A 13705-nucleotide genomic window follows, 5' to 3' on the forward strand; every position below is an offset into this window, starting at 1 on the left:
ATCTTATCTTATTTAATTAATCTCTTGAGAATGTGAGCAACTGCAACTGACCCAATTTGCCCTCCAGGATCAATAAAGTATTTCTGATTCTGATTATCAGTGTGCAATCTTTGCATAAGCTACATTATAGTGAAATCAAATTATTCCCCATGTTGCTTGGACAGGAGTCAGGAGTCCCCAGACCTCAAACCCTTAGTCATTTGAGTTTCATCAGTTCTGTTTTTTTAACAAGGTGATGACACCAAGCACTGAATATTTGAGGAATGCTTGGTTAGATCAAAAATGTGTCTAGCTGGCATATGGGTAAATAACCCAGTAGGCACCTTCTCCTCCCTCAGCCTGAGCAGATAATCAGAAATGACTAATTTATGATTATCAGAGCACCAGTCAAACTCTGACCTATAAATCCACAGCCTCAGATCTCTATCTTTTACCTCTACCAGCCTCCCAAACTGGTGTTGTTGCCTGGCTCTGGAGACTTCCTCCACCACTCACACAGGGGTGGAGCAAAACCTGGATTTCCCAACAATATACGTAATTTGTATCTAGCTTGCGTGATATCCAATAGAATGAGGAGAAATTGAGACACTGTGGACAGCTTGTATCTACTTATGCACCCACGGCTAGCCTGAAACGCCATCTTGAATAGAGAGGGGGTTTAAACCGGGACAAATCAGGAGAGGGGGCACTGAGGGAGACACACCATTATTTATCTGTGGGTTAAATCCTCCGGGCGCTGTCAGATTGAACGAGTCATGGCGCTGGACGTTTGCTGCACGAAATAAAAGCCAGGCGTGAGGAAGTCGGCAGGGAGCTGGTTAGCAGCGAGCTAGCACAGGGGGGGTGGAGGATTTTTTTTCGCAGCTGAAGTTGTTTTGTTTGTTTATGTTATTCCACTCGGACATGTCCTCTTCAAACCCAGGTAAAGTGCAGTTAAAGTTACAATAATAAGTTAAGGACACAATACCATGCAGCTGCCAAGTGGCCGTATTCGTTTCTTGTGCTTAGCTAAATCTGACACTTTCCTAAAGATAGCGTGACAGCATCAGCTAAGTTAGCCTAGTAGCCATGCTAATGCCACTAATGGCTCTGTAGCGATGTTAGCAGGTTAGCTGGGTATTGCGTAAGCACTAGCATAGCTAGCTATTTTGCTAGCCAGCTAACGGGTGGCAACATTAGCGACCAGCTAAAATATACAGCTAGCTACGTAAGAGATGAGACAACTCATTTGTCGTGATTAGTGTGCGAATTCAAAAGAGTGTATGTGAAAAATCATACCTTGCTGGTTAACGTTTAATTATCTAATTTTACTAGATTTGGTAACATAAATCAATAGTAAGCTAGAGTTAACGTTAGCTTACAGTTGACGTTAGCTCGGTGTTGTGATTGTTAGCTAGGTTCTCGTCACACTTTTTAGCAAGTTGATGTCTTGGATAATGTACGTTACCTTGGCTCTAGCTAACATAAATAAAATGTACTGTCAGGTCAATGTTGCCTCGAGTTAAATATTTTGAGTTTATCCACTGGGCTGGGGTTTTTGTGGGTGCTGACGTTTCTTTAACAGTGTTTGACGCACAATGTGTATTTCATGGCATATTAGTTAACGTTGGCAATGCTGCCCTGTCTCCATGTGTCTGTGACTTCTCAGAGCTGCCAGATCCAAATCTGGGTATGGGGGCGAGTGGGACCCAAGCAAGTGGTGGGACTGTTGTATCAAAAGGGAGTGCCAACAAAAGAAGAGCGTAAGTGTGTGTGTGTGACACAGGAGACTTTTTAGGACATAACACTACGCTGTACTGACTATTTGCTGATCATTTTACTTGTTAATATTGAGCCCAATGGGCATGATAGTTTTGACGGTATTTCTGTGTAATTCTCTCCTTATTCCCACAGGCCAGACTTTGATGATGATGAAGGAAGCAAGTTGTTCAGGTACATATACCGCGCATTTTTCCTAAAGCATACTCAGTCACAGTTATTCCAGGTATATTAAGTGTCTGTGCCTCGTCTGTGTTTCCTCAGGTGTGACGATGAGACAACAGGCTCCAACAATGACAAGGAGCGTTTTGCGAGGTAGGAAATGATGTAGGGGTGCATCCGTGTGTGTATGTATATAGGGGAGTGCTATTATATAGAAAGAACAGCTACACCTGTGGCTTCCCCTCTCCTTTTTCTCTGATGTTTTTTTTATTTATTTTTTTATTCTCGCTTGCATTTTTATACTTTTTGGTAGTGATTTTTGGGCCTCTGTTTTAGTGGGTTGGTTTCATTTCCAGGTTTTTGGATGAAGATCAGAGTTTTGCAGATAAGGAAAAACTAGCAAGGTATGGCCTGTACCACTCTGGAAGGCTGCCTCTCCTGCTTGTGTCCATATCAATATTGAATGCACTGATCAAAACCCCTCCTGTCATGCTGGGGCCCCAGAGCATTGCCATTTTGACCACAAAAAACATATGGGCATAATTCCCAGCTTTACGTGTCTGTTTTCGTTCTTGTCAGAATGATATGCTTCTTTGCCCAAGACAGGTGGTTATCTGTCTCAACCCACCACTGTGTTATGTGTCACTAACTGCTACGCTGTATGTGAGTCAGGGACTTCAGTTCACTTTTGGTAATCCCTTCCTCTTGAACGACACTCCTCTCTCTCCCTCTCTCTTTCTCTCTCTTCCTCAGGACGTATGAAGAGTCTTTTTCTTTCAGCACTTGCTCTCTTTTTATCACTCCGACTGGCTTTGAAAGTCCAGGCTCTCTTGCTTTCTCACTACCATTTTGATAGATCATTGACCACATGTTATTATTTTGTGCATCCATTTTTTTCCCTCACTCTCTCAATCCCACTTCTTCCCCAACTGCATATTTACATTGCGACATTAACTCTGAACTCTACCCCATGTTGTCCACCTGCCCGTCTGTTTCCCCCATCTCTGTCCCTCCTGTCTTCTCCACCTCTGCCTCCCTCCCTCATTCCCTCACTCCAGGGAGAACCACAGTGAAATTGAGAGGCGGAGGCGGAACAAGATGACTGCTTACATCACAGAATTGTCAGACATGGTGCCCACGTGCAGTGCACTGGCACGGAAACCTGACAAATTAACCATCCTACGAATGGCCGTGTCCCATATGAAGTCTCTGAGAGGGAGTGGCAGCACAAATGCAGATGGGACATACAAACCATCCTTTCTCACTGATCAGGTATCACAAAGAGTGACAGAGAGATGTTTGACTATGGAGGGAGAGTAACCATCTAAATTTACAACATCTGTCATAACACAGTGGGAGAGGCTTCGATCATCACTTTGGTGGTATGGATGGTTAAAGTGTGACGTGAAAAACTAAGTAAACATTTATCAGATGCTCTTCCCATTATAGACCTATAACCCCCAGTCTTCTTTTCGATATGCGGTCTGTCTGTAGGAGCTGAAGCATCTCATCCTGGAGGCAGCCGACGGCTTCTTGTTTGTGGTGTCATGTGAGACTGGCCGTGTTGTTTACGTCTCTGACTCGCTGACACCCGTCCTCAACCAGTCACAGTCTGATTGGCTTGGCTCCTCCCTTTATGACCAGCTTCACCCAGATGACACAGAAAAGCTCAGGGAGCAGCTCTCTACCACAGAGAATAATAACACAGGTACGAAGCTCACACTCACTTCATAGACTTGGTACAGTGAGTACTCAGACAAGATTAATTTGAATAAATGTGTTTGAAATTTGCATGTGTATGGACAGTTACACAGACAAAACGGTATCCATTTAAAACAGAAGACATCAGAATAACACAATGAAGCTCCAAGGCTGATCTCCCCAGTGGGCATGAGGCAGATGTCTCACATGCATGCCAGTACACCCATTTTTGATTTTAACTCTTTTATTTACCTCACAAGGGAGGATGTTGGACTTAAAGACAGGAACAGTGAAGAAGGAAGGCCAGCAGTCTTCAGTAAGAATGAGTATGGGAGCCCGTCGATCATTCATCTGCAGAATGAGGTATGACTCTCACTACAGTTAACCCAGTTAACCAGTTCAGTCTTCAATACAATGATATGTGTGCATGGACACATAGATTGTTTAATTACTGGGTTGTTTGTGTTTGCAGATGTGGCTCATGCACCGTGGAACCCTTGTCTATGAACAGACTTAACTTCCTTAGGACTAGGAACAGGTGACTTAAACTAAGCTGCTCCTTTTTTCATTAATTTTGCTAAATTATGTTAAGCTCTGAGGGGAAGATAAGATTCACATACATTTACCTGAGGACAAATTTATACTTGGCTTAATAATACAAGTGATTCATCTGTGGGGTAATTTACCATTCCCCTCTCCTCAGGAATGGTTTGGGTGCAGCCAAGGAAGGGGAGCCCCAGTATGTAGTGGTCCACTGCACCGGATACATCAAGTCCTGGCCCCCTGCAGGTAAAATTTGTAATAAGATCAGATGTTGAAATAAATATTCATCTATTACATATGTCATTTTTTTTCACACATTGGCTATTTTTACAGAGATATATAATTTTGTCTGTGCTTGTGTACTTGTGATAGGAGTGTCATTAACAGATGAAGAAGCAGACAACACTCAGGGGAGTCGCTACTGTCTAGTTGCCATTGGGAGACTACAGGTATGATGGCTATTGTGTCTAGGTGTGCACGTACATGCACCTCACTCAGTTTTTCCATGTCACATTTAGCATACAGTGAAATTTAGGTCAACTTGGCACTCATCTGTGTGCTGTAAAATGCTAACAGCATTTGAAAAAGTATTTTTGACAAAGCATGCATGTTATGCGTCAGTATGTAATTGATGCAAGGAAGTAAGAGTTCTGTCATTATGATTAATTTTACCTGCAAAGTTTCATGAAGCTCACTTAATCTTTTTTGTTCAGAAAGAGCTACTCAGTACTCTGTATTTGCCTGCTCATGTCATAATAAAATAACTTTTATTTACTTGCATCAATTACATACTGATATGTAACACACATGCTTTGTCAAAAATATTTTTGGGAAAAAAAATATATGCAGGTGTATTGTATAGAAAATACATGTCATCTACCAAAAGATTTTTTTGGTCACAGTTCACAGGCCTATCTGATATGGATTATAGCTGATATTTACATTAGAATGTTTTTGAAATCATTTAGCTAGCTATCTTTACTTTGCAAATGTTTGTAGCTTCATAGCTTTTGAATGAAACATCAGAATTAATCTCTAGATCTTGTTTTTTACCCCATTTGACACTGAGTATAATAAAATGTACCTATTTATTCTGCAGTGCATTGTTTTTATACCAAAACTGGTTTGGTGTCTTTTCTTTCAGGTTACCTGTTGCCCAGGTGACTCAGACATGAACAGTATCAGTGTTCCAGTGGAGTTCATCTCACGCCATAACTGCCAAGGCATCTTTACCTTTGTAGACCATCGTTGTATGGCCACTGTGGGTTACCAGCCCCAGGTAAGTCTCTCAGCAGGTGGCTACATGTGCCAGCTTCAGGTCACTTGTCCACAGGCTGGACAGCCTTTGTGCTCAGAGTGGGGAGGTCTTGATGTCTTGTGGACTAATAGCTCTTACGTTATCTGTATTACAGGAATTACTCGGGAAGAGCATTCTGGACTTCTCCCATCCTGAAGACCAGGGCTTATTGAGAGACAGCTTCCAACAGGTAATGCTGTGCTTGTGTGTGCAGCTTTTGTGGTTTCACCATTGTTTATCTTTTTTGTTTGTTCTACTACTTATCTATAAACATACTGATTATAATTGTTTGGATTGTTTGACTGCTATCCTCAGGTGGTCAAGCTGAAGGGCCAGGTTCTGTCAGTGATGTTCCGATTCCGCTCTAAAACCAGAGAATGGATCTGGATGAGAACCAGCTCCTTCACTTTCCAGAACCCGTTTTCAGAGGAGATAGAGTATATCATCTGTACCAATGCCAATGTCAAGTGAGTCGCACACACACTGAGCTGCTCAGCTGATTTCAGGAATATCAGTGCTTGTGCAGTATGATTGCACAGTCAGTTCCAGAACATAATGAATTTACCGCATTGACGTCTTGAATTCTGACTGATGTGTTGCGAAAGATCCCGCTGTGTGTATATGTTTGCATATCACCCTCATTCCCCTGTTCATCTTATACCCTTATCACAGCCCCTTAATGAATCATACTCTGATCACTCTCTCCCTGCACCTCTCCTCTGTACCTGCCTGTGTTTGCGGGGCAGTAGAACCTCGACTCAGGACCCCCCCACCCCCCTCTCCTCCCCAGGGGGCTCATTGCCCCCCTCCCTGGGTCAAAGCAGCCCAAATGGCCCGCCTGTGGTACTCAGCCCGGGCCAGGTGGCCACCAGGTGAGACCAGGCCTGACCTGGCCATTCTCGCAGGAGCTGGTGCTTCATGGGGTTCCACTGTTACTTCCGTCAAGCTGTAGTCCCTTTCTTTCTTTTTTTCCCCTCTTTGAATGATGATCATTTCCTTATTTCTGTCTGTGTTCCCCTGCGGTGTTAGAATGATAGGGCTGTTGCTTAATAAGAAACATGTCTAGTTATTGTTTGCCTATGGTCATGATAAAAAAGATAAGTAATTACCAAAGAAGAAAGCTTAACACACAGCCCAGGTGGTAGAGCATGATAGTGGTGTGTATTTTGTCTTCTCTGCTAGACTTTGTTACTCTCTGCCTCTTCTGGCCTCCTTTCTCTTCTGTGTTGCCATAGTGACCGGTGGTGGGTTGAGTGCTATTTTGTCAGCAGGTGTTTGGGATTTCTCACTTAATGGTGGAGGACATGAAAATGGCATTTAGGCCATTTTGAACTGACTTTGACTTTTTCTCCTTGTGCTTTTTCTTTCTGCCTCTCTCACTCTGTCTTGCTCTCTGTCCCATCTCTGGCTCTCTCTCTCTCTCTCTCTCTCTCTCTCTCTCTCAGGCAGTTACAGCAGCAGCAGCAGGCAGAGCTGGAGGGAGGTGGAGGAAGAGACAATCTATATGAGGCAGGACCAATCACCCTCTCACAGGTTGCATCATATGTCTGTTTGCATCGATGTATATGTGCGATTTGATTAAACCCTACATTTCTTCCTCTTTCTTTCTTGCAGTAACAAGAATAATCAGGTCTTTTTATGGAATATCATAGCAGGATGTCATTTCCTCTGTTCAGCACACAAATACAACAGGCTTTTAGGAGAGTTTCCATAACACACCTCCTCACAGATGTTTACTATTGATTGGAAGCAGCCATAATATTTTCTTAGAGTTACTTGAGGACCTAAAAGAGGATTCAAATGTATTTAGATGTGCAGTGACGGATAACAGCTGAGATGTTGATGAATGGTGATGTATGGCATAAAGACAATTCTTGTCGCACTTGGACACATATAGAGCAGTGGTACACTATACATTTGGTGTACCACTACTGTACCTTGCTGATAACTCTTGTCATCCTCAGATGCCAGTGCAGGCAGTGACAGCAGCAGGACCAGACCACAGTAAGAGCATAGAGAAGCCAGAGCTATTCCCCTCCCTTTACCCGGGTCAAGATCAGACCAAGGGCCTTCCCTCCACCTCTAACCCTACCAGCCAGATTTACCCTCCAGCCAACAACTACACTGCAGCCCGGTCCAATGATGCATACAGGTAGGCAGTCGTTGTAAAGAACTGATTTAAGAGGCAATAAGGACAACATGTTACCTACCCAAGCAGCTAAAGCTATATCAAAAAACCTTAGATTTAGGCATCAAAACAGACAAATGTGCGCCTGTCTCCTCATATATTTCACCCACCATTATATTTCACAATAATAATCATCTAAGTTCTATAATCATGCTTCTTCTCACACACACCTACTAGATACCATATTATATCAGCAATGCATTAAATGCCATTGTTTTGAATTACCCAGCATTGTCTTTGGATCTTATTTTTAACCATGTATTGTGATGTGTATTGTATTGCCCTTAAAATGGAATTTCATACCCCTAATGAGTTTGTATATTGAAGATCTATCAGTACAGTCCCCGTGAATGGTGTGGGAAAAGGGCAAAGCGTTTAAATATGTACTTTATGCGTTATCTTCTTTTTAAAAATGAGTGAATGCAGCTGCTGCCTGAAGAAGGTATCCCCTGAATATTCCTTATCTAAATTGTTCATGTATTGTATAGTCACATTTACTGTTCCATTACCAATATAAACATTGCCATCTTTGCTGCTGTCAATTTGAATCTGCTTGTTTTTTCATCATCTCGCTGTCACCATAGTTCCCAACGTGTCATATCATGGGATCAGCTTTTGCTATCCTTTTCTCCTAATGCACAAATGAGTAATACAATTTGCTTCCTTGCTGCTGTCCCCAGGCCAGTTAATATGAACCCTCAGATGGTGCAGCAAACTCACTCAGCAGGGCAGATGCTGGCTCAGATGTCTCGTCAGAATGGAGCTCCCCCATCAGTCCCCCCCTCCAGCACCGGCAGTCCACTGCAGGTGGGCCCAGCAGGAGGCTGGCCTGGGGCAGGTGCAGGTGCAGGTGTAGGTGTAGGGGCTGGGACCGGAGCCAGACCACCATTCAACAACCAGGTGAGATACAAGACCTGGACCGACCAGTGGTCCCATCACTTATCAGGTTTTCCTCTCTCCTAAGTGAAACAAACAGAATCTTTTGTGTTTTTATGTGATGTTATTTGCATTTAATTAGCTTAGATTGTATATTGTTTACCATATTGAAGTGATCACATACTCGCACAGTCAACAAATGTTTACAAGTGATATCATCGTTACTGAACCATTCTCAGCAAAGGTTGGTTCTTTCCCTACTCTGACCAGCAGGTGGCTCCCCAGGCAGCAAAGACCATGTCTCCACCGTTTGCTGCCATGGGGGGATTTGGCGGTGGCTCATCCAACTCTTTTGGCCAGATGCCCACAGGTGCTGCACCCACCCCTACCAGTGGTGCTAACTACCCAAATATCAATGCACGTGCCAGCCTCAACACCAATGGCTATGGTAGGTTTTGTGTGCGTGTGTGTGTTCGTGTGTGTATCTGCTCTGTGTTATCCTGGTATATCCTCTCACCTTTATGTTATCTGTTCCAGATGGTTCCCAATCTGGGGCACAGTTCCCCTCCCGGGCAGCAGAGGCAGTGTGGCCCCAGTGGCAGGGCCAGCAGCACTCGCAGAGTAATGCCGAGCAGCACCCTCACGCTCAGGGCAACCAGCAAGACATGTTCTGTCCTGTGAGTCGCTGTTGCTCATTCTCTCTCACACAGTCGCTTTTTCATTGACAACTTGTCTCACTCTAATTACACTCTACATCTCTGTCTCTTCCCATCTGCTTCAGGATGTGCTGTCTATGCTGGACCAACCTGCCAACTTCAACAATGATGACTTTGAGATTCCCATCTACCCTGCATTCAATGAGTGACCCGGTCGAGACTTTGCTGCCTGTTTATTTGTCTTCCTTTCTCGTTCTTCCTCACTCTCTTACATTTAGCTCTTTGGCTCCTCTTTTGATTTTCCCTTACTGCTCCTGAGAGTAGCACTCTTCCCGCCTTGCCTAGCATGGCTTAAATTGCACTGCCACAAGCCAGTTAAAGATGGAGGGATAGACTTGAGACCAGGCAAACAGGCGAGGGAAATCAAGGAATAGCTACTGACAGAAAGAGAGGATTATTATAACAAACAGGCCATTGTGAGAGAATTCTCTAGGTGGCACTGCCCAAAGCTCAACAACTCATTATACTGCAGGTTTATACATACACTTATAGATATATACGAACACAATCATATAGCCAGAACAATATGGATAGATTACACCACACACATGAAGGCCTTTCATTAGTGGAATTCTCAGATACTCCTGGTTTTTCTCAGGCATCAGTGAAGAGCTGTATTATACTATTTTACCCTATAGCATATAGACTAATCACTCCAATCATTGTTTTAAACTCAGGAAATTGCGGGGACATACAGCTTTGGTGATTTTTTTTTTTTTTTTTTTGTTACATTCTCAGCTTTTGCACGCAAACTACCACTGTCTGTACTCACCTGACTCACTGTTTTCAACCCACAGCATGTCAGCACTCACATGGCTGCTTACATGGACCGCTTCTACAGTGTGGCGACTTATACTGAATTAATGTTGTTTTTCTATGTGCATTGATGGCATCACCTATAAATTGGTTTATTTTTTTCTCGCAGGGAATATGTAGTTTGTCTTTGTTGAATGAACTAGTTTGACAACACAGACACAAAGTATAATAATGGATACCTATGTCTGAGTGAGTGCCCTTTTGAAATGTATACATTCTATTACATTTGCCTTCATGCACATGGATACATGTGTGTAGTGAAGGTAAAATTAATGCATACAGTATCATTCTTAACTTGAACACAATTGTAGGGTTTCTGACTTGCTTGATTTCCTCCTCCTGTTGTCGCTCTATATTACCCAGCGCACTCTTCCTCCACCGTACCAAGTATGGGCTTTTTGTACTCCTTTTTGTAAAAGAAATTTAAAAAAAAGAAATCACAAAGCAATAACTAACAAGCAGGAATTATGTACTTTTAAAGCCATTCTTTATTGTTGTCCTAAATGTTTTTCTTAATTGATGTTATTTTAAAATGGAGAGACATAGTGGTAATGTTTGATTTAATTGAAATGTTTCCCAAGTATTGTTTCTTGTTATTTCAAGCTTTTGATCTCTTTACCTCTTCATTACCCTTTTATGATTGGTATTATAATATAACGGTTAATCAGGGTTGTATTCAGGATAAAAAAATGGAATAAACAGAGCTGAAACAATATCTCGTTACGACTTAGACAATTTGAAAAAGAGTTTTCTTCATTTTTCGTCCTCTTGTTTTGTGACTAACATTTGGACGAGGACTGAATTCTTGCCAATGAGATCCCAACAACATTGTATCCTGTGTTTAACAATCAACTTTTTGGTATGCTTGTTTATAGTATGGAAGGATGTCAGTCATGGGATGAGAGATTACACTTCCAAAAGTTAAAACATTTTAAATTAAATTTTAAGTGTGGCATTTGTTTTAATTTGACCCATTTAGTACCATTTTTCATTGTCTGTGTGTAACACTCGCACATTCATGTTGACAAATGTAAATTATATGTAAACCCATGTTGATAGTGTCCTATTCCCATTTTCAAAAGGGTGGTATTTTGGTGACTGTGTTGTCTTGTTATTGTTTAAAACCTCTTTGGTTGCTCTGAGTCCAGGTTTTTTCAATGATGTGAACTACAGTTTATATCACACATAGAAACACAAATATATAAATATACTGTATATGTATATGAAATGTTTAATGAGACAAAGAGTGTTTGGTTTTTGTATTAAATTGTTATATTGTCAAAAGTCAGTGAGTCCAAACAGTTGTTTCAATTGTGTGCATTTCTTTTCAAGTACAGGTCTGTTTGTAGTTATGTGATAGCAAATTGCAGCAGGATTAGAGGTCACCTAGCCACATAACACACTTAAATCCTTAATTTGACATATACTTTGAGATTTCAGATTTCATTTAGGATTTGAATTCTCATTTTAACATGGCAGTGCACTTTGCTGATCACTCTATACAAGAGTCATGGCTGTTTTTGGTTACACCCATCCATCCGTGTCCGCTTCCTTGCTTCGCCACAGCTCCACGCTCTCAACCAGTGAAGAAACGAAAGCCAGCTTTACTTTGATTGGCCTGTATCTGTTTTCTTTCCCCTCTCTCTTATCAGCTGGTGAAGACGTAGAGATCTGTGGTTATCTCCGAAGATCAGTTTCCTCCCTCTAGTTCTTCCCTGCTCCCTTTCACAGCCTGGGGGTGAAAACGGATGAAATTATGCTAGTGGTTTGTCTAAGAGAGGTTTACTTTTTCTCAGCTATATGGCTTGTGCTTCAGTAACTCTACTGCACTGTAAATCTTGTTATTTTTTTCAAGTCAAAATTAACAGTATAGATTTACATACAAAGAGCACCGGTGGTTTTCCCCTGCCCTATATCACTTGCTCTGATCCCAGCTGTTTACTCAGATCCACTCTTATGTGCATTAGGTCACTTTAAACTTGTGTGTGTCTCTGTAGTGGCATCAGTGTACAAGCAATCTGCATTTTTTTTGGTCAGGATCAGTTTCCAACCCTTCTCAAGTGAATTGCCACAAAGGCGTCATATCCTCTTTCTCTCCCTCAAGTGTTCCTCTTTTTCATCTTTGTTCTCCACTCCATTGATTTGCTGATCTATGGTCTGTTTTTCTACCATGCTCTCTGACATCAGCACAAACAGAACAGGAATTTGTGGCCAGGCCAAATACAGATAATGTGTATGAGTAATTTGACTGGTGCAGGATAGCCACATCTTATTTACAGAGATCCACTCCAAATTGAATGGGTATTTAATGACATTCATCTTCTCCTGTTGTTTGTTTGTCTTGTACCTCAGTGTACAGAGGCCTTGTGTGTAGTAGGGAGCTGGTGACTCCTCTTAAGGTGTCATCTTCTGTAAAGGTCTAGTCTCCTGAAGAGAACAGAGCTGAGGTACCTGGGTGTTCTAATCTCAGGAACGGCCTGAATGTTACCAAACTCCTTATTAACTATTCATGGGTGACACAGGTGCCAAATGTGGCTCTGTGTGTCCACTAGTCTATCCTATCTTGAGGGTGTGGAGGGGTGGGGGCTGAACATGCTCAGGGGGGAGGTGTTAAGGTTTAAAAAGAAAAAGAGACCAAGACACAGTCAGAAATGGGCTGTTAAGTGGGCTCAACAGGTACTGGAAGCACCGGCACTTCGGCAAAATTGATTCACTTTGACAATCAACCGAGGGATTTGGGCAATCTGACCAACTAAGGACATACAGCATAAATACCTTCAGGAGCAATTTAAAGGCGCTCATGGAAGTAGTATGGTGATGTAAACTCTCAAATGAGACAAGAAGACAGACAAGGACTCTGGAGCAGATAGAAGCTTTTCTTTGGAGTCTTGTGGTATCGTCAGTATGGACCCACCAAACCTCCCGGTTGCCAGATTAAATGTAGACGTGGACCTGGGTTTCGCCCTTTTCTTCTTATTCCTCCTCTGCTTCTTTCTGTTGGTGACCATAGTGCGCTGTGCACAGATGGTGCTGGACCCTTACAGTGCTCTCTCTGTTACTACATACCAGGAGGAAACGCAGCAAGCAGACGACTGACAGAAACAAGCCCGAGCCACAGACCTACACATTATGATGCGAAAGGCGTGAGATCTTCAAAGAGAACCCGTGTCATCTTCTCATACTCCAAAGATGGAACTGGAACAAGCCACAGAGTATTTTAAGGTTTTGTTGTGGCTGGTTCATTCAGATGGAAAATCCTTTTCTGAAACTATTTTAACTTTTGTACAGTCCCCATCCTAAGTGAAATATTGTCATTTTGTCATGACTCAGTTGGCACTGTGGCAGCCAGAGATGAAGTGGAGGCAGGAACACCCGGGGCCACCCAGGTGACCAAGGCATCAGTCCCAGGAGGCAGCCAGTTTTATTCATGCTGAGATACAAAGCGTTGGCAAACTACTCATTTCAGCTTGGTATAATCTGCTTTTGAGTGCAGAGAGCACAGTGTAAGCAATGGTGGTGATCCAGCTTGATGCAGATGGAAGAAAATCCTCTCCATTTTGCATGGGCTGTAATAGAGCACAGATGTTGTTTTTGTTAAGAAGTTTCAATGATGGAAATGCGATTATAATTTACAACAGATGGTTTTTC

General features: G+C 42.4%; 1 protein-coding gene across 8 annotated transcripts; it reads left to right on the forward strand.

The window, feature by feature from the left end:
- The first annotated feature begins 472 nt into the window (after positions 1–472).
- arnt (aryl hydrocarbon receptor nuclear translocator) lies at positions 473–11345 on the forward strand. Of its 8 annotated transcripts, none has more exons than XM_030071739.1 (21): positions 473–922; positions 1649–1742; positions 1894–1932; positions 2023–2073; positions 2277–2324; positions 2979–3192; positions 3415–3628; positions 3882–3984; positions 4094–4159; positions 4325–4410; positions 4537–4613; positions 5309–5443; positions 5577–5651; positions 5777–5928; positions 6208–6333; positions 6907–6994; positions 7426–7613; positions 8330–8549; positions 8796–8973; positions 9063–9202; positions 9307–11345. In XM_030071739.1, exons 1-21 carry the CDS (start codon positions 886–888, stop codon positions 9388–9390), a joined length of 2415 nt encoding a protein of 804 aa, XP_029927599.1. In that variant the 5' UTR covers positions 473–885; the 3' UTR covers positions 9391–11345. The 8 variants fall into 8 exon arrangements, with proteins under 8 accessions (XP_029927599.1, XP_029927601.1, XP_029927604.1 ...); XM_030071741.1 differs by having other exon boundaries at positions 474–922; positions 6211–6333; XM_030071740.1 differs by having other exon boundaries at positions 475–922; positions 8799–8973.
- Positions 11346–13705: the final 2360 nt, after the last annotated feature.

Source organism: Myripristis murdjan, chromosome 16 (assembly GCF_902150065.1).
Source record: "Myripristis murdjan chromosome 16, fMyrMur1.1, whole genome shotgun sequence".
Classification (NCBI taxonomy): Eukaryota; Metazoa; Chordata; class Actinopteri; order Holocentriformes; family Holocentridae; genus Myripristis; species Myripristis murdjan.

Coding starts and splice junctions, on each gene's coding strand:
- arnt (XM_030071739.1), top strand. CDS start 886: ATGTTATTCCACTCGGACATGTCCTCTTCAAACCCAG. Junction 5,929..6,207: donor TGTACCAATGCCAATGTCAA/GTGAGTCGCACA, acceptor TTTGCGGGGCAG/TAGAACCTCGACTCAGGACC. Junction 8,550..8,795: donor GACCACCATTCAACAACCAG/GTGAGATACAAG, acceptor TACTCTGACCAG/CAGGTGGCTCCCCAGGCAGC.